Raw genomic sequence first — 22,553 nt, forward strand, 5'->3', positions numbered from 1 at the left:
CTTAGCCTTTTTCAAGCATACTTGCATAAATCTTACCTTGAACACATAGTAGAGAAATTCCTCTGCAATTCTCACTTTTCAGTTCTATTTCCCTTTATATAGAAGAGCTCTCTATTCATCTGGAATTTGACCCTCTGGCCAGGTCTTCTGAATTATGCAGTGTAGAGACTGTAAACCTTTTATACCTCTAGATTTGAGCATTTCTCATTGATTTTATCATCTACTCCAACTGTCTTTCCATATTTCAGGTTTTTGATGGCTGTTTCCACTTCAGGTAAAGACATGTAATCCTGATTGAATCTCTCTTCACTGCCACTTCTTGTTTCATTTAGCATATATAGAATATCTTTATCTGATTCCTTTTACCATACTTTTTTGTTTACTTCTAAAATCCATAGCATCTGGAGTGGAACAGAAACAGGAATCAATTCTCATCTAGTCTAATGAATCCAAATTTATTGTGCTATATAGAGATTACAGAACTAGAGTAAAAGTATGCTGATTTAGAAAAAAGTTTTTGCTATAAAAAAAAAAAATGGTGATTTCAGCAATACTTGTGCCATAAGATTTCACAAATTAACATGATAACACAAGGAAAAGAGTGAATAATATATTTAAAAGCAATATAATTCAACTTGAAAATTACAGTTCATCATCAGTGACATCAGGCAATTGAATACAAAGTAGAACACGAACAATGAACTATTTTAAAACAGTAAGACCTATGTGATGTTATACCTAGAAAAACACAAAGGAATACGTGAGGAAGCATAGTAATTATTGTATAAATATTTGATTAATCTGAGAAATCTGGCATTGCACATCATGGAATCGTTACTGATTATCTCACTATTCAGTGAAGGGTAGGTACTATGCCACAGGACATAATTTGCCTAATTATGTTCTGTGGCCTGAAATGCACTTCCTCCATCATTACCACCGCCATAAGTTTGAACTTTTATTTGAAGAGATGGCCGAAGTCATACTATTCTGTCTGAACCTGAATCCAAATAGCTGCCTCTCAGTATCAAAGATATGGGAGAGTTTTATTCTAACCAATATCACTAATTTATAAAAAAAAAAAATAAATATCACAGTTTCCTCAGTTTTGTCTTGTGTCATGCAGCTCTTAATGTTTTAAATAATCCATTGTTGATGTTCTACTTTGTATTCAAATGCCTGATGCCACTGATGATGACCTGTAATTTTCAAGTCTGAATATGAAATATATTATTCACTCTTTTCCTTGGGTTATCGTGTTAATTTGTGACTACCATGCTCGAGTAATTAAAATATTTAATTTCTTACTTCACATCAAGGTCATCATATGAAGTACACATACACAAAGCAAGCTAAACTATATTTCACTATGGCAGCTAACTAATCTAAACATCAATGAATGTGACCTGACCTTTAATGGAAAAATTAAATAAATACATAAGCAAACTGATTACCTCAACTAATTACACATGCAACTGAATACCTAAAGTCATATTATCTCAACATCTGACAAACTCTGAAAATAGAAATGTGGCGAGCTTACTGGGATGATCCCAGAGTCCTACTTTTAATTTTGGTTGATAAATAAAGAAGTTTTGTTTGAAGACCTATATATTGACAGCTTGCTAATGACAAAATCGTAAACTTAGAGTCCTGTTAACATTGTAGGTTATCAGCACCTCTATAGATGGGACTGTAGAATTTTAGTTTCTCAAACACAAACAGGACAATACTCATATTCACAGGTCTAAAGCAAACTGAATACCTAGTGCTGAGGTAACAGGAGTATGAATATTCAATATGCTCATGATCAGCTATTCTATAGGTTGCATAATATCATGGTTTGATCTTCTTATCAAGATCATATGATGACCTTGATATAAAGATCCAAATATTGAGAAACTAAGCTTATTAGTTACTGCTCAAACATAATAGCCATCTCTATAAGTTTTTTTTTTTTTTTTTTACAATGAATGCTGAGCATTAATAATGAAGGACTAGAAAAAAAAGTTTGTTTGAAAGACATTGTTCCTCTAATAATTTTTGTGGGATTGATGACTTCCACAGTTTATTTACTATTTAGTATTGCCTGTTCAGACTTGGATGACAAAGTGGATAGTATCTCTGCCTCTCCAACCATCAGCTGTGGCTCCAAATCCTACTGATGCATAGATAATCTGTTAATGTCCTTAAGTGCGAGATGATTTTCACTGGCTAGTACAAAAATGAGAAAACCTACTTTGCTTACTGAAAACCTAAAATAGCTTGAGAAAGAATATGTTTTATCTCCAGAGTAGGGAAACCTGATTATCTAACCTTTAGCACAGGCGTGGCCAACTTCATTCTATACGATGGCCAATATATGATGAGTGGTAGCGTCACGGGCCGCACATTTTTAGACAACTTAAATAAAAATGAACTCTGCATTTTTTCAAGGCAATAGTTATATGTAGTGAATTACTATATTTGTTAAATCATTTTACTAGTGGGAGAACAATATAAAATACTTGATTGATTTATATATAAGTTGTTAAATTAATTACATATTTCTGGGTTTTTTTACATGTAACATAACTTAATGAGAACACTGTGGAAGTTCATGTGTGGCAACAAGTTCATCAAAGTCAATTTTCAATGATGATGACGATATTCATAACAAATCCTGAAGGTGGTGATCAGTCAGTCGGCTTCTTTGTTTTTAATTTATTTAACCGGCCTCATAGTTGAGAAAATGCATTCACATATGTATGTGCTTCCAAACATATATGCAATACTCAAGCTGAAATCACTCGATGCAGGATATTTTTCCCTTGGTACCAGTTTCCAAAAGTCAATGCCTATTGGGTTGTTAAATAATGTCAGTTGTGGCCGCATGTCACTGAAGTCAGAAAATCGTTTACTGAATTGCTCCAAAAGTTGGTCTAACATTGGCACAGAAAACTTGAAGTCAATGTCATGGCTCTCCTCCATCAACTCCCTGCAGGAAGGGAAATGTACCAAGTTTCCTCTGACTAGGGTGAAATTTAGAAAGCTTCAGTCAACTTATGAACCTATCTAGGTGTCCGACTAAATCTGAGATTGTGTGGTGTCTGATGTTTGTTAGAAAGGCGAGTAAGCTGTTAAAATGAGGATCACTTGCTTTGTGATTAGTTCTTTGTTTGTCTTCTCGCATTCCTCTAAAAACTGTTTTATTTCCTTTCTCAAAGCAAAAAACCGTTTCAAACAGTTCCCTCTGCTTAGCCAACATACTTCTGTGTACAACACTAAATCATCATATTCTGCCTCCATTTCTGTTAGAAAAGAAAGAAACTTGTGGTGTGTCAAGGCCCGATTTCTGCCCTTAATTAGATTCACACACTTCATTACAGTTTTCACAACATCCTCTATCTCCAGAATTTTACCACACAGAGCCTCCTGATGTATAATGCAGTGCAATACCAGGAAATTGATTCCAGCCTTCCTTAGTAAGCCAACTAAGCATGTTTGAGTACCACACCATTGATTTGATGCCATCTGTCACAATAGCTGTGAGATTGTTGATGTCATTTACAGCCTTCATAAGTGCATCATAAATGCCTTGACCTTTGGCTGTGATGCAATGACTCTAATGCTAGTAGCTCTTCATCAATAACAAAGTCTTTGGAAACAGTTCGAATGAAAATTAGAAGTTGAGCTGTATCTGTTATGTCAGTTGATTCATCCAGAGCCAACAAGAAGTAAACTGAACTGTAATAATAATAACACTTTTTAATTTATTTAATATGTGAGAACCAATTTCCTTGACTCTTTTTGTTACAGTCTGTTTTGATAGTGGGATGCTTTCAAACTCACTGGCAATTATCTTCCCCAAATGCAAGTGCCATTTTCAGAGAACGGTGTTTTACAAATTCACATCAGATAATGATTTTTTTTTGCTTTTGCTATCTCTGCGCTTAACGATGTCAAGAGTGAGCTTTTTTGTATTAATGTTGGTTTAGTAAAAATAGATTTCTGAGCACTAACCTTTCTCTTCAAATTACGTACAATTTTAGTACGTACTTGTGAATGTATTCTAGGTATTTAGCGGCATGGTGCTGTATGTGGTGGTATTTGAGGTTATATTCCTTGTGCTATATATTATTTTCTTCAAAGATCTTATGTTTCTTACTCATAGTACACAAAGACTGACCAGAGGACACAAACAGCAACAATAACACTGTTAACTGTGAAACTGAGTCTCTGAAACTGATCATTGTAACCAGAGCAGAGCAAGTGACTTTCAATCATGCGTTACTCAAGCGCATAGAAATCTATAGCTAGCACAGAGAAGCAGTAGATTTTATAAATTGAGTAATCTCTTTAAAGCAATTTTGATTGCATGTTGAGAATATAAATTGTTTCCGTCATCAGAAATAATGAATATAAAAAGTATATCAATCAGAAAATCTGCAGTCGAAACTAATAGCTAAATTGATAATACATATAATTGAATATAGTTTTTATCCTGCCGTGGGCTGCACAAAATCACGTTATGGGCAGCATGCGGCCCGGGGGGGGCTGTTGGCCACCTATGCTTTAGCATACCAATAATACCCATCCAATAATGGTCATCTTTTCCTGGATGGGTTTGGAAAATAATGCTGCAGTCCACAGGGCTTGAATAGTGTTCTGGCATCATCAAATTTACTGAGATGATGTGATCTAGAGGATTGCCTGTTACAGAGATGCAACAAGGAAATATGGATGTCAAAAAATGCATTCAAGTAAAAATATGTAATCACGACTGTATTTAGACTACCACAAATTTGTATATATAACAAAATAATAATAATAAATAAATAAATACATAATTTGTCTAAGGCAGATAATTTGAGGACTCAATATTACCTGAAAGGTGGTCTAAATACAATAATAGTTGCTTTGCTAATTTGCTATGAAAGGATCATGTATAAACCAGTACGTATAATTTCAAAAAGAAATTGCATGTTGTTTAATTCATAATAATGGTTAATTTTGTACTTACTGTTTTATGTGCATTTCAAGGGCAACGCCAGATTTAGCATCTTTTGGTAAATGTTCTATGCGAATTACTGTATCAAAGCACCTCACTCTTATTTTGCAAAGTACTGAATTAGAAAAAAAAAATTCTATATAATAAATAAATAATATATTGAATGATTATTCTATTAATAAGAAAGTTTTTTTTTTCAATTTCATTACACTTCATTCATTTCTAGATATATACCCTTCAGTGGGAGTATAGAATACCAGGATACGTGTTAAGCTTAGATTATTAATAACTTCCTATCAACAGTTTACTTCCCAATTACTCAGCTGTTTGTCAGGACTCCAAAATTGTTAGCTCTTTGATCTGCTAAGGCACTTTTAACTGCATTTATCTATCAGGAAAGATAAATCTCTTCCTCTGGGTTTTTTTTTTCCCCCTAACCCTTTTGTTTCTTATTCAACTTAAGTGACCATACCACCTTAAATCAGTTTTACTCACATATTCTTCAATGCCAACAATCAAGTTATTTTCTAATATCTTCATTTTTAATATGATTCTGTGTTGATGCCATCTTACTAGTTTGTCTCAGCACGCTCATATCATCATCAGCTTCCTGGTAGTGTCATATCAATGGTCTCTAATTTATAATCCAACTCTCACAGGTTTAGCAGGTTTGATCTTTTTAGTAGATTTGATCCATAATTTAAACACCATAAAACTGGTTTGAATACTGTCTTTTATAATGCTAGTGTTTTTGCAGTTTTGTTTTTCTTATTCCATATAAATTTGTCAATCGACTCTTCCTTCCCCAATACACTAGTTTTACTTTTTCTATTTCCATATTTAAATTGCCATCTACACTAAAAATTGTGTTTAGAGATAAAATGTTACTTCTTTTATAAGTACTCTGCTGAGAATTTTATTACAATTATTATACAGACACTTCTACGGAGACCAGACTCATTACAGGAGAACCAAACTATCAACACAATATCTATCATACCTCTCCTTGAAACCATCATCATCATCATCATCAAATTCCTGCCATGTACCCTCAAGGGGAGTACAGGATATGACAGTACTACATGAAAAAATTACATCATTACTAACGTCCTATATACAATTTTCCTCCAAATCAGTCTATTACTTGTCAAGACTCCAACATTATCATATCTTATATTTCTATCGTCAAAGGCACTTTGTACCTTATCAATCCACCTATATCTTGGTCTTCCTCTGGGTCGTTTTCCTGCCAACCTGGCAGAGAACACTTGTTTTGCTAATCTTTCCTCTCCCATTCTATTTAAGTGACCATACCACCTGAGATTAGCTCTGCTAACGCATTCCTGGATGCTGACAATGTCAAGTTCTTTCCTAATATCCTCATTTTTAATATGATATTGCCATTGATGCCATCTGTTCACGCCTCTAATCTTTCTCAGGACTCTCATATCTGCGGTCTCTAGTCTTTGGTCAAGTGTTTTACTTCTGACCCAGCTCTCAGATCCATAAGTTAAAACTGATTTGAACACTGTCTAGTATACAGCTAATTTAGTGTTCCGACTAATTTCTTTCTTATTCCATATGAATTTATTCAACTGACTTCCCACCATACCAGCTTTGCTGATTTTGATGTCTATTTCTATATTTAATTTACCATCTTCAGTAAAAATCGTGCCTAAGTAGCTGAAATGTTTTACTTGTTCCACAGGTTCTCCATTCACAACACAGTTGACATTTTCAATGATTCTGCCTATTTTCATTGTCTTTGTCTTTTTGTCGCTGACCTTCATACCACATCTATTACAACAGTTATTCAATTTAGTGAGGGAATATTGCAGACTTGTAGCAGATTTATTTAGAAGTATAACATCATCTGCATAAAGCAAAGAGCTGACATTAACATCTCCAATTTTGATATCAGGTTTAATACCACATTCCTTCATAATGTGATCCATATAGATAATGAATAACAAAGGGGATAATGTACATCCTTGTCTCACACCAGATTTAACTTTAAACCATCTTCCTGTACTTCCTTCAATTCTAACTGCTGACTTACAATTCGAATAAAGACTAAGTATTGCTTGATATAATGCCCCATTGACACCATATAACTGCAGCGTATTGAATAGCTTCTCTCTCGGCACTTTGTCATATGCCTTTTCCAAATCGACAAAACTTAAATACAGATCTTTGTTATATTCCCATGCTTTCTCGACTATTTGTCGTAAAGTGAAGATCTGATCCTGACAGCCTCTATTTGCCCTGAATCCAGCTTGTTCTTCACCCAGCTTTTCTTCCACAATTCTTCTCAACCGTTTCTCAAGTATACTTGCATAGATCTTGCCAGGAACACTCAGTAGGGAAATACCTCTGTAATTCTCACATTCAGTTTTATTTCCCTTTTTATATATGGGTACTATGAGAGCTCTACTCCAATCATTGGGAATTCGTCCCCCTGTCCAGGCTTTCTGAACTATGCAGTGCAGCCACTGTAAGACTTTTATGCCACCATACTTCAGCATTTCTGGTCGAATATCATCTACTTCTGCTGCCTTTCCACATTTGAAGCCTTTGATAGCTTTTTCTACTTCATGTATGGATATGTATTCCTGACTGCATGCCTGGCCAGTGTGTTTTACCAGTGTGCTGTCATCACTGCTTGTTTCATTTAGCAGTTTTTCAAAGTAATTACTCCATACTTCAAGGATATCTTTTTCTCCTGTTTTCATGTCACCTTTATCATCTCTAACTCCTTTTACAGCACTCTTTCCTCCATTCCTAAGCTCCTTGAACAACCTCCAGAATATTTTGCCACCTTCTTGATATTTATTTTCTATATTCTTGCCAAAGTCCTCCCATGACTTTTGTTTAGCTAGTTTTACACACTGTTTAGCTTTCTTACATTTGTCTCTGTATTCTGTAAGAGTAAAAGCTGACTTATTTGCCAGGAACCTTTGATATGCTTTCTTCTTTTCCTTCCTTGAAACCATTAACAGACAAAGCAGCCGCAACTGACTCAAGCAATCCATCCCATTCATTTATCACTCTCTGAGGAAAAAATCCAGTCCTCCTACCCTTGCTAACCATTATCATGCCCAACTTCAAGGGATGACTACTTGTTCTGTCCCCCTCTAACTGAGTGCTGAAATATTTCCTCTGCATCAATCCTATAAAAGTCTTTAAGTAACTTAAATGTTTCTATTGTATCCCCTTTTTCAACCAGCTTTTGCAATCCACAAACCTTCAATCTATACTCACAGGAAGAATTCCACAGACCACTCAACATTTTGGTCACTTGCTTCTGAATCCTCTCTGCAACTTCCTCATCATCAAGAAACTCAGGTGACCAGACGTGAGCACAGTAATCCAGATATGGTCGTATCAAGGCTTTATGAAGGGGAATCATAATGCCCTTATCTCGGCTTATTAGTGTGTTCTACAACAACCAACCAATTCTGTTAGTAACTCTGGCTATTTTAGCAATATGCTTTCTACACTTCAACTCTATCCACTACTACCTCCAAATACCCAGCTTCAATTTCCTGGAGTACAATTCCCTCAGTGTGCAAAGATTACAATTCACAGCTTGTAATCTTTGCATCCCAAAATGCATAAATTACACTTTTCCACATTAAACTGAAATCCATTATGTTTTGCCAATATACTGACAGCCTATTTAAATCACTCTTCAAGCTCTCTACACCTAATTGTGAAATAACTTCTGATTAACTATTATTAACTAACTTTGCATATCAGAAAACAATTAAGTGACTTCGTAACTTATTATGTTTGTTTTTACGTTTTTTTTTTAATTTATTTATTTAGGAGAATGTACTCAGAAAATTGTTAAATTTTGACTGAAATAATCTTTTCTGTAATATTATTGTATTGAGCCTTTGTTAAAATAATGTGGTGTATGATGTCATCAAGTAAGACTATTAAGTAATGTTAAATCAGTAAGTCTAATGTTAAAGTTAGTGAAGATTTCTGAGAATTGCCATAAATGGAAAATTCCAAAGACCCATGAAGAATGACGTCATTATATCCAAGGGTCAATACATGACTATAGTTGGCATGGATAAAGAACTCCAAAGACATGCGAAGAATGATGTCAGCATGTCCAAAGCTAAATACGTGACCAGTTTCAAGAGATGTGTACATGTACACAATGGAGATTTGGGACTATACAAGGCAGTTCGCAAGGAAAAAAATTTTGTCTTAGGGTTTCCTATCTCTTCCCTTACCTGAGATCACAGTCACGCAAGATCTCATTGTCAGGAATTGCAGCAGAAGTGTCGTTTGTCATCCACCTGGATCGCCGTCACATGAGAAATGTGTCGCATCGTCGTGAAAGGAAAGAACCGTACATACACCATGTTAAGGATCCAATAAGGAAAGGCACAGTCGACTACTTGAACAAGGAAGAAATTTGGTGGGGAAAACAGGAATGTGTCAGTCAGCAGAAAGAAAGATAAAAAGAAGACTTATGCATGTACAAAAGTTTGATGTGAGAGACTGTCTGCTGAACAAATATTGTAAGTAGTTGTAATATTGAACAAGAGTATATGTCTATGTTTGTGAGATATTGTATGTTAAAGGTGAATTAGGCTTAACCAAGGTATGTCCTATATTCAAGTAATGTTAGGCTGGATTGTGAAATAACTTAGAACTAAGATTAGATTGGAGAGAGAGGGAAAGAGAGCGAGAGAAGTGAGAGTTGTAATGACTGTGTGTGTGTGTGTGTGTGTGTGTGTGTGTGTGTGTGTGTGTGTGTGTGTGTGTGTGTGTGTGTGTGTGTGTGAGTGATTGAGTGAGTGAGTGAGTGAGTGAGAGAGAGAGAATCGCTCTGTAAATACTTCCTTTTGACTTAATTAAATGATTTGTAAACAACATACTGGATTGATTCTGTCAATGCACTATCCTAAAAAAATTATTCGAATTATTAGAAGTTATTATGATTTAACATTTAAGGCATGATTACTTTAATGTAAGAATAATATAAGTAGGGAATATAAACAATATCTGCTTTGTCTTTGGTTTAAGATCTTATACTCTCACACTTGATGTATGGTAAAACCGGCGCAGTTGTTAAACAAATAAATTTGTTAGACTATAAAGCATGAGAAATAAGATATAGTAGAAATAAATATATGGCAGCAATCGAGAGTTAAGGCAGCTGACCATGCACGATAATTAAGTAAAGAGAAAACAAAGACAAAGCAGGGTAGTGGAAGTACGTAATATAACAAAAGACGCAGCCTACAACACTGAACATACATTAACGGTAACACAAATTGTGGTTACATCTTTTCCACTAATACTTCTTACACTGATGGTGCCTATCTTCAGGTGATGGTGAGTTTTGGTTTGTTCTCATAACTGACTTTCACTATTCACACTAGTTCCCTCATGAAATTGACGGCTTTGTTTAACTGAGTGATGTTTCAGCAGCCATGACATTTCAGATCTCCTTGGAATTACCACGACATCAAGCTTCTGTTGGCATAAACACATCACAACCAAGCATGCCTGGTTGGCTGAGTGGTTAGTGTATCTGCTCTCAAACCAACAGGCTGTGGGTATGAATTCTGCCATGAGCTTGGATGTTTGCAATTGTCTTTAGGTGGGAGATGAATTTCGCTTGGTGTGAGACCACCGCTTATTTATTGGAGACTTGAAGTGGCTTGAAAAATGTTCCAGGGTTTGGCCTTTAGAATAGGGTTTATGAAATATGTAAAAAATAAATTAAAAATATAATTATCCCATATACATGGTATAAAATGTACTACAGGTTTGCAAATAGCCTTTTGTGGGTGAAAGCAACATAAAAAATACTAATAAATAAATAAATAAATTGCCTTCTTAGCATCCAAAATATTAGGGTTCCTCTTTTGCTCAAGGTGTTATTTATCTCTGAATAGCCATTAACCCTAAATGAATCAAAAATCATAAGTTCATCAAGTACTACTCACATTTTGGGAAATGCCCCAAAAGCTCCCTAAGAATACTCAACACAATACAGAAGAGAACAATCAGGCCGATTAATCTCTTACCAACTCACTCTAACCACTCTCACATCGGTGTTCAGTATCTACTACATGCATCTTCTATAAATAACTCCATGATAAATATTTATCATCCATGACAAGGTTCTCTTCCTCTGCTTTCATTCCTGCAACTGTTGTACTCTGGAACATCCTCCCATTCTATGTTTCCCAAGGAATACATTGCATAGGCCTTCGAATATAATGTGAACAAGTTCTGCCTTTATTATAGTTCTCTTTCTACACAAGGTACTATAGGTTGGTCAACCAATCTTTCATGTACAATCTCAATATAAAAAGAACCATTTTCATTTTTCTACCATTCTAAATTACTTCAGGCCAATGATGACTCAAATTTAGAAAAAGTAATGTACAAACAAAAACTTAATATAAAAACAACTAAGTGAAAAATGGTGCTAAAGAACAAACTATTTACTCATTCAAATGTTACCTGTTTCGATTATCTGAGCAAATAGCTCTAATCCTTCGCAGGTAGAGGTTACCTCTGCTTCCTTTTCTGCTTGACCCTGACGTAAACATTCCTCTGCTAACTGCATACTGGTTGTCATACTACCCCAAACAGAATCAAACATAGATGCTACAAAAAAAAGAGGAAAAAGTAAATACATTTTATTTTATTTCTACTATAAAATAAAAATAAGCATTTTTTTTTATGAATAGTAAATTCTTATTTTTAATAAGAAATCTTAGTGTGGGACTGTAAACTTGCCTTAAGTATCTCTTCTCTCGTTTGTACCTGACTGAGCTTCCCACTGAGGTTAGTACCCAATCTTCCACTTAGTTGCTCGGGTTCCAGAGTTCACCATGTGGACATGAGAGTTGGACTGAGAAGGAGAGGCTAGATGATCCTACTTGAGTAGATTATATATTGCACATCCATTCCCCTTGAAAGTTTTTGCAAGAATTTCTCTACTCTATGCAAGTGAATAATGGACCATAAAAACTGCAGAAGAAAAAAAATAGAAACTGGAGAAATTAAATTTCTGTGAAGGACAGCAGGCTATACTCTCTGAGACAAAAGAAGAAGCACAGAAATACGTAAAGAACTAAAACAAGACTCAGAATTCGGCAAAGTATATGAAAAATGAAAGAAGTGGATTGAACATATTGAAAGAATGGACAGTTCAAAACAACCCCCAAAAAATACTCTGATGCCACCCAGTTGTTTGGAAGATAAGGAAGTCAGGGACAACCAAGGAAAAGATGGAAAGAGACCGGAACAGCACACTGGGCCTAAATCCCTGAAAGGATAATGATAAAAATTAGATATTGAGATTTATGCCAAGCCCAAATATTAGTTCAGTATATAATGTTCACGCACAAAATGACAGTTGCAAGAATCTACTGATACATAATGACAAGAATGCATAACTCTTTTCAGTGCTCTTATCACTTTTCAACATTTGATGTGGTCTGACTGATCCCTATGGATTTGTTTATAGAAACCCATTTCCATCTTATAATAATGAGGTCCATAAATAATCTCAGATGCTCAAACCATGCTGACAAAAAAATTTATTGATGCCTAATGAACAGTAATATGCCAGCCTATGATAACACCTTACTAGAAGCTGATGAACTCTAAATTACACCTCACTGCATCATTGTATTGTACAAAACCATTCTAGCATACAGTCGTTGACCTTTCTACAACTATTTTATTCTTAAAATTAGAGACTATTTTCAGAAATAAGAATTTTCATGAAAATACAACAAAATTTTTGGACACTTTTCTTTAACTCTCTGAAGAGAAAAAAATAAGATAATTCTCATGCAAGTTTTGTCTTTGAGTGTAAAATGCCACAAATTTTTAGCCTTTTCCTCTGAATGCATAGAACAACAACATGGCACACATACTGGCCACTGAATTACATAAATGTCACTTACACAGCGTATATGCCAAATACTTGGTCACATGGCTCATCATGTGTTCTAGGCAACTATTTAAGAATGCTGTTAGTCAGTAATCTTCAACAGTGTTGATCATAATGGGAAAAACAAAGGATCTTTCGGAGTTCAATACAGGCCTTATTAAGATGCTTAATTGACTGGAGCCACGATTTTTAAAATAGCAGAGCTAACTGGTTTCTCCAAAGGCAAGCTATCCAGGGTATTTAATCAGTGAAAACATAACCCACATTGCTTGTCTAAGAGATGTAATGGTCCTAAGACAATCTTTCAGGGATGAGATCGTCACTGTCTGAGAAAGAATGTACAGACAAACAGAAGTTCTTGTGTACAGCTATTGACCAAAGTATTTAATTAATGCAAAGTAGGTCCCCTGATATCGCTGAAAGGTCAGTTGTCTTCCAAGGACTATCTGAACATTGTTGCCAATCAAGTCTATCCTGTAATGCTGACTTTTTATCCAACAGATGACAGTTTTCATGGATGACAATACTACTGTCCATTGTAAGAATTGTTCAGCAGAAGTTCAGAGCGTATGACAGTAACTTCCACCATTTAGCCTGAATTACAGCACACATTGGTTTGGCATAGATTTCACAAAGTGTTCAATTACATCTACCACATACCAAGCATTCACCAGACAGTAATTTAACTGGCTCAGATTTGGGTTCAGATCTAGGCTTTGTGGCTGCCAGGGACACACTGTGTATGTTAACAGGTGCAACTTTTGAGACAAGTAAAGCAGCAGTTTTTGTGTGGCAACCACTGAAGAAAGAGTGCGTGGGAGTGGAGTGTGGCAGAAATTGCATCATGGAGCAAAGCAATGTGATAAAATTTTACCATAAATAAGGAAAAACCGCTACAGCATATCAAGATGTGCATGGGTGTTCCACTGGTTTTTAACATTTAAAGACAGGAGGGAGTCCCTGGAAGATGAACCATGATGTGGATGACCAGTTTCTGCACAAACAAATGAAAATGTGGTGAAAGCTAGGGAAACTGTTGCACATGACAGGCGAATAACCACTAAGCTACTCGCTGTACAGCTTAGCATCAGTAAGGAAACAGCCAGATAGAGATTTGCACAAAGAGGAAGATGTGTTCAAGGCTTCTACTGCACATGAACAGATAGAGCACTGAGTTGCATGTTGTCAAAATTTCATCCATGCAGTGGATGGATGAAATGAAATGGATGAGCAGTAAGTCGATCTGTGTGATCAAACATTCCCCCCGCCGCGCAACATTCGCCAGATTTAGCTCCTGCAGACAATTCAAGATCATGATGTGTTGAAAAGAATTATCACCAGTGATGAAAGTTGGTGTTTTCAGTTTGACCTGGAAACAAAACGACAGAGCATGGAATGGCATGGAACGTCTTCTCCCTGGCAGAAGAAAGTCATGCAAAAATCATGTGTCAAGACAATGGTCATTGTTTTTTTCCGATGCTGCTGGAATTATCCACCACAAATTTGTTCCTGGGGGAACTAAGTGAACGGTCAGTATTATTTAGGAGTAATGCAACATCTGCATGCCCACATGCAGATGTTTCAGGAAAGAACTGCTCCACAACAATTGGTTTCTGTTGCACAACAACATGCCAACACACTGTGTGCTGCCTGTGAAGCCATGTCAATCTGTGTGATCAAACATCCCCCCCCCATTTACCAGATTTGGCTTCAGCAATATTTTGCCTCTTCCCAAAGATAAAGTGAGCCTTGAAAGGGGAGCACTTCAGCGACATTCAGGATATCCAACATAGTGTAACCTAGACAATCAAGGAGGTTCCCATTCAACACTTCCACCATGCCCTTGCCCTCGAACACCTGTACGACATATGTAAAAGTTGTGTGGAGATTATTTTGAATCTGTGTAATTGACAATTTCAAATATACTTCTTTGTTTTGATATAATAATTATTGTCTCATTACTTAATGGGCACACCGTATATAAGTGTGTTTACCATTCAGCCAAGATGACATTATCATTTTAGAGACTTTCACTAACAGAAAACAAATATATGTACTGCAAATTTTTTTGTTTACAACAAAATTTGTATAGTGATGCCATAACATTTATAACTTATTGCATAAAGATGAGCTAAAAAAAATTTTTTTTCCTATGCAACTCAAAGGAAATATACAGTAATGGCGTGTTTTTTGTTCCAACCTGAACAGAGACTAATGAAGCCAATGCCAAGTTCTGTCCTCTTTCTTGTAAATCTCAGCAAGGATTTCATGGGCTTGACATAAACTTCAGCAAACTAGTCATCTCTAATTGGCTATTGGGAAATAGCTGTTGAGAAATTAATCAGTAACAACTATGTTCTGTTCGAGATCCTTAAAGTGTTCCAGTCAACAAAGCACTGATTAAGGCAGAGTCCTTGAAGAGGGATAATAGATGTTTTTGTTCGTATGGGATTCAAGACATGAGTAGAAGGCCCACAAATGCTTCGATAACCCTTGTGACTTCTTAGTTTCTTTAGGGAAGCTAAGGAGTTGAGTTTTTTGTTTGTTTTTTATGGGAGAAATCACATACCTCTGCTTTTATTGTGCTCATCCCCTCCCCATTATAAAGAGCAGATGGAGTCATTCTGCAAGAATAGAAAGCTTTCCATTTCTTATCAATTAGAAACTGAAGCTCCTTTTCATTTTGAAACCATGTTGATCTTTATGTTTCTTTAGACTGGTAGTCAATTATTTGTCTGCAAGTAAAAAGAGTGGCAGAACTTAATCACTAGTACCTCAACACTCTCAGGATGCTCAAAGGAGAATAAGCTGTTGAGACACTGCTGAAACTGGATGCACAGTGTTTTCCAGAGTATTGAAATTAGGTCATCTCTGTGGTTTGCATCTCAATATTCTCTTAGATGCAATCTTGACAGCATGTTGGTGGAGAAGACATGATTATGATAAGTCCAACAACTGTGAGCACTGGACATTACTACTGTATGAGGAACATCATCACATGTGTAGACAACATATAATATAAGTTTCAGTAAGGAAATACCGTGAGTAGACATATTACTAACTATTATAATAACGGAATTAACTCACATAAATTATTCTTTATTCATAGAATTTTCGCCTGAATATCACAGGCATCATCAGTACAGGTACAAGGATAATTAAACAACAATGTTATATTCGCAAAGTAGGTAGGATTAAACCTAAGTAGGTAGGATTAAATCCTACCTACTTAGGCACCTCCTAAGTAGGTAGGATTAAATTTCCTAAATTTATTTAATTATTATTGTTATTTATTATTTTTTAAATTATTTAAATGTTTAATTATTAAATAATAATTATTTAATTATTCAATTATAATAATTTAAATTAAAGGAAAAAATATATATATATATATTTTTTTTTAAATATATATTTTAAAAAAATATATATTTATGTGTATAATTGTATACACATAAATAAATGTGTATACAATTATATGTTAGGAAAGATTTGCTGCTTTATAAAGTACTATCTCCCACAAGAGGGAAAGACGTAGACCATCGGATCTGTTTAGGTTAGGGGAGTGAAGTAATGTTTCACATGTTTCTTTGTATAGCCGTTCCATTAGGAACTGACTTTTGTGAATGACTTTTGTCTTGTTCCACTTAACTCCATGTCTGGTGTTGATGGCATGTTCTGCAATTCCAGACTGTTCGGGTTCAAGGTACTGGATATACAATTGGTGTTCTTCTAACCGGACCTGAGCAGATCTTCCTGTTCATCCGAAATATGATAATCCACATGAGCAGGGAATCTGGTAGACACCTGGATAGCTGAGATGTGGGAGCTTGTCCTTTGGAGACATTAGGAATGTGGAGATTTTTCTGATGGGTCAAAAAGCCACACAGATATTTAGTGGTTTTAGCACCTTAGCTATGCGTTCACTAACCCCTTGTACATAGGGGATAGGTATACGTGTAGGTTCTTCTGTACTTGAAGAGGATGCTGGAGCACGACTACTTAAAGCTCTTTTTATGCAGGACTTCTTATAGCCATTGGATATGAAAGAGGAATTAATATACTGTAATTCTATTTGTAAAAGTTCTTCTGAAGAACAAAAGGAGTGGGCTCTATGAACTGGTGTTTTTATAGTACCTGCCTTTTGGCTGGGATGGTGATGTGATTCAGCATGGATGTACTGGCCTGTATGAGTCTCTTTCCTATAGACTGTGAATTGTAGATAACCATCTGGTTGGCAAAGAATCAAGAGGTCTAGAAAGGCTAACTGCTTATTTACTTCTACTTCTAGGTAGAACTGGATCCTTGGATGAAGTGCATTAATTTTTTGAGAGAAGCTGTTGTAGTTCTTCTAAGGTGCCCATATGACAAAAATGTTAACAACATATATTGTCATCCTCATTCACAAAAGTCGGTTCCTAATGGAACAGCTATACAAAGAAACATTACTTCACTCCCCTAACCTAAATAGATCCGATGGTCTATGTCTTCCCCCCTTGTGGGAGATAGTACTTTATAAAGCAGCAAATCTTTCCTAACATATAATTGTATGCATATATATATATATTTAAATTATTATAATTGAATAATTAAATAACTAAATCATTAAATTTAAATAATTAAAATAAATAAATAATAATAATTAAATAAATTTAGGAAATTTAACCTTAGCTACTTAGGTGGTGCTTTGTGAATATAACAGTTATTGTTTAATTAGCCTTGTACCTGTACTGATGATGCCTGTGATACTCAGGTGAAAATTCTACGAATAAAGAATAATTTACATGAGTTAATTCCGTTATTATGATAGGTAATCAGATATAATATCAAATACCAGTGATCTAAGCAACAGTGCTTCAGTGATGATGACATGAAGTTCAGCACACTTGATCAAGATAAGAATTCCATTTGAGTTTTTTTCAACATCTTCCTTCTCAATCCACTACAAGTAATAAATTTAGTTTAATCCTTTATCTGAGTGTAAGCAAACAAAGTTTGCTTGAAGTAACTTCAGGACTGAGACAACTCATAAAGGTGGACTAAGCTCTCATCACTTGTCTTAGTATCTCCCGTAATGCAAAGCACATCTCCATGCAGACATGTATAATCCTATGCATTAAGGGAAAGGCCGCTATCCAGACCGGTTTCAACCTTTATTGAGGTCTAGTCAGTGGGAGCCAGACCCAGAGGCGATGATACTAAGGTGGAAGTAATGGAGAAGTCAAATGGTACTCAAATTCTTGGACATATCTTCAATCTGTTGCTCGATAATTTTTTCGTCTGTCCATAATAAGATGACCTGCATTCACATCACAGATGATAAACACTGGGTTATTTCAGTGGGCCATGTCGAGGTTTTGAAGATCGGAGTAGTGATCATAACCTAATAAAGAGGGTGAATGCTGTTTGGATTTTATGTTCTCTAAGTATTTTTGCAAGTTTTATGGAAATAGAGCTAATACACTGAAGAGTGATGAAGTCTCTGCTTTCCTTGTCATTAGAAATATCTCAAAGAGAACAGTAATGTGTTTCCTAACAACAAAGGAGCACTCCAGGACACTGTGCTTATGCCCATCTATACATAAATGACTCTGGAGCTCAAATCATATCCATAATTTTTCTACAAATTACATTCATGTTTATTCTGATGATAGTACAAAGTACACAACATTCTCTTCTTCATTAGACAAAACTTGTAGTTCTCAAGCTGTGCATGCTTCAAGATAATATTTCACAACAAGTGTCCTATAACATTGATCTGCTCATCATCCTGTGATGAGCAGATCAATGTTTAAGTGAGAAAATTTTGATGTTAGTAAAACATGATTTTGTCTTCTTTCTCAGACACACAAGAACTTCTCACCTATATAGATCTGATATCTACTAATCTTGAAGCTGTTTTGACATTTGGGATGCTGCAACAATAACCTTTATAAAAATGCTTGATGTCCAGAAGAGGGCAATCTTGTTAACAGATGACCCTCACATCATTCTAAACACTTTCTCATAGATGCTATGTTTCTACCTTAGACCTTTTCCATAACTATTTTTATTAGTGTCTTCTACTGAACTGGTTTTACCATTCTACTAATTTCCTTTCACATTTCTAAAAGCATCAGCAGCCTGATCAACATTTAGTCACTGTTCAGCTTCATGCCTGCTGAACCACAGGACTCAACAAATATGCTCAACCACTTGCATGTAATAAGTAGATTTTTAACTGCAGATTGAACAAAACAGAATATTTTTTTATTTAATAAGAAAAAAAAAACCTTCTCCAAATACAAAGCATCACTAATCACTCCATAGAACTCCTACTTATGACTTATTAAGACATATCACTGTCCTAATAAGTCAACAGGAAAAAAAAATTGGGCAACTTGAATAAGTACATTTTTTTTTGTGGTGAGTAGGGTTTTACATAATCTTTGTTGAGTTGTGTGTATATACACACACACAGATTATAAAGTAGAATATAGCAATCAAAAGGTCACCCATTTCTGCTGCAATGTAAAATAAAAGTAGTGACTACATAAAGAATTTTTTGTCTACCTCACTTTTCCTTGCTTTGCCTAGAAGTATACTAATTAGGTCCTCAAATGTGATCAACAATAAAAATAAATGTTCATCAATTAGTTTGTGAATTATGCAAATTAATGCACCACAGAAATGTGATGCATTAATTAAAATATACATAAATTGTTGTGAAACCAATAAGCTTTTGCTTATTGGCGTCGATAAAACAACCAACATTCCATGATGTGTATGTTTAAATTTTGGTGGAAAATGTTCCACAGAAATTACCTGCCTTTAAGGGAGAAAGATTCTATTACATTTTGTTAATTCAATTTGTTAAAACAGTGACATTTATAGCAGTTATTTTAATCCCTATTCCACCAGTTGGATTTGAAGGTCACATATAGTATTGTGAATGAAACTTTGCATTGTGACACAGTTGCAATTTCAAGTGGGAGCGATGCTTAATGTCAGTCGGTAGAATCACTGGAGCAAAGAGAAGTTTTATATTTTGGAATATTTTTGAAGAATTATATGCATTTCACCAAAAATTTATTTAATTAGTGATATTAAGACTGAATATGCATTCAGTCTTAATATCAAGGTTGTTAATAAGTTTTGTAGAGAATTCTGTGTATAAAAGTTAACAAAGGCAAAAATGATGGTAAGAACAACCAAATGTATGGTGCATAAATCGAGTGTATTGAGCAGTGTGGATTTTATTAAGATGGTTTGTTGGAAGTGTAATATTGTATGTGTGGGTAAATGTCACAGATGTGTTTGTTGTTGAAAGAATAAACAACAGAAGTGAGAGAGTGAATATCTAGAGAGAATGAGATGTTAATGGACTGGAGTGATTTGAATGAAAGTGAAGAATACCAGATGAAAGGAGAAAGGCAGTGATGGATGTACAAATGAGAATAATAGCCAGACGAGTAAACATGAGCACAGAGAATGTGATAGCAAATACAGAAATGATTGAAAAAGGAAAAAAAGCAAGCATAAATGAACAGAAGAAAAAATGCCTGATGGAGCAATAGCAGGAACAATTGCTGGAATGCAAGAATTAAGAATGAAATAACTATAGTGAGAAATGAAAAAAGCATATGGTGACTATGAATGGAAGAGTGCGAAAGAATAAAATGAAAGATAGTGGAGAAAAAGAAGCAGCAAATGACTCACGAGTAGCACTACATGGAGTGTCTATTATAAAAGGTGTGGTGGATGAGACGGTACACAAAGTCAATTTTCCAAGAGAGAGGATGAACAGTGTGATTTAGGCACTGGATATGAAAAATAAGAGTGCAAGGAGTTAGTGATTGTGGTTAGAATGAATGATTTGGTTGAGCACAGGGAGAATGTGTGGATGGATATCAGGAGATTACCGAAAAGAGTGATTGATAAGAGTGGTAGCAAGAGCAGTTTGTGTGTTGCCCAGTTATGATAATGATGAGTTGAGGTGGAGAACAATTATCTTGAATGTTAGCGTAAATGTGTGAAGTGAAAGAAATGCAGTTTTGGAATGTGTGGAATGAGTTTGAGGAACAAATGGAACTGTATAAGAATGATGGACTGCATCTGAATGGTTTGGTAGGGAGTCGACAAAAAGGCTGTTGCAAAAAAGTGTAAAATCAGTGATGTGAACAAGGTATCAGTGGAAGTCAGAGATGATATAAATGAGCAGGAGTTGATTATATGAGCCCAATATGAATAGAGATGACAATGTGAGAAAGGGAAAAATGGGATGGGCCAGGGAGACAACATAAAGAGAGTGGATTCTGAAAGCAGTAATGAATGCACATATGGGGGATGGTTAGCACAGGCATGGAACAACCAGGAATACATAAGGGGTAATTGGGTCCAGAAAGGTATATATGGATCAAAGGGTGAGGGTGAGCAGGCAAGCAGCAAGTGTGGAGAAGTCGCAAGTGAAGGGAATCAAGGGAAGGACTGGTTATAGACCAAAAAATTAATTCAAAAGACATATTTTGGTGATTACACCACATTTTTTATTATTCAGTTATACAATATACTGAAATAATAGTTCCCGACAAGTTTCGTAAATCGTAGGATTTACATCTTCAGGGGTAAATAGTAAATCCTACGATTTACGAAACTTGTCAGGAACTATTATTTCAGTATATTGTATAACTGAATAATAAAAAATGTGGTGTAATCACTGAAATATGTCTTTTGAACCAATTAGCCACAGAAGTCTATGCCTGCAAGAAATGAATTGTTATGCCTATTTACTAGTGTAAGGAGCATTAAAAATAAGGGAGACGAAATTGTTGTATTGACAGAGTTTATTTGCCCAAAAATGGTTGGAATAAGTGAAATATGGATGGATGAGAATATCTTGACAGTAACAGAAATGGAAAGATGCAACATTTTTTGTGAGGAAAGAAAGGGCAAGAAGAGAGTGGGAGTGCTGCTGCTGATGATAGTGAGAGAATTATGCCCATGCAAGATTGAGATACAAGAGAGAAAAAGAGACAGTGGTTTTGAAGCAGTGTAGTGCGAGGTAAAGGTTGATAGAATGAAATATTTGGTTGGGTGTTGCTACAAGCAGCATAAAATAGAGGATTGCTTTGTAAAGTGAAGCACAGTGGGGACTTCGTGTGCCTCGGGCTGATATGGTAGTCGTGAAGGCTTAAAGAGAACCTTGAAAAGTGGCTGACTAAAGGGGCTGTGGAGAAGATGTTAGGACTGCAATGACATCTACTGTTTCATCATTGGCAAAGAATCCATATATCAATGGCAATGTGAAACAACTGGCAGGTGGAAGAATCTGAATACAGATCAACGGGGCAAAGTGAGCCAAGTTAGTTGGCTATTACAAACGTGGAAGAGATCGGGGCCTCACCACGTTACTATCCTCTATCCTATAGTCAACCATGGAGAAACAGAAATATTTTACAAGCTATGCTTTGGAAGGTGGAACCTCTGCAATGTCCCAAGCTGTAAATAGTTACAGGGAAGAAGACACTGAAACTCTAAGTAAAACGAGCGCCAAATGCACTCCATGATGATGTCAACTTAAATCCGAAAGGAAGGTCGGCATCTGATATTCCTCGTTTGAAAACAAGAAACAGAGTCTTGAAAATT

General features: G+C 35.5%; 1 protein-coding gene across 1 annotated transcript in view; it reads right to left on the reverse strand.

The window, feature by feature from the left end:
• Positions 1 to 22,553, reverse strand: part of Atg2 (Autophagy-related 2) — a 616,887-nt gene that overhangs the window by 555,886 nt on the left and 38,448 nt on the right. Inside the window, exons 3-4 of the mRNA XM_090407292.1 lie at positions 11,489 to 11,635; positions 5,003 to 5,105 (exon numbers count right to left, since the gene is read on the reverse strand). Coding sequence (XP_090263418.1) covers positions 5,003 to 5,105; positions 11,489 to 11,635 — 250 coding nt within the window. The remainder of the gene's footprint in view (positions 1 to 5,002; positions 5,106 to 11,488; positions 11,636 to 22,553) is intronic.

This window comes from Typopeltis vanoorti, chromosome 17 (genome assembly GCF_054136105.1).
Source record: "Typopeltis vanoorti isolate ZY-2024b chromosome 17, IOZ_Tvanoo_1.0, whole genome shotgun sequence".
Lineage (NCBI taxonomy): Eukaryota > Metazoa > Arthropoda > Arachnida > Uropygi > Thelyphonidae > Typopeltis > Typopeltis vanoorti.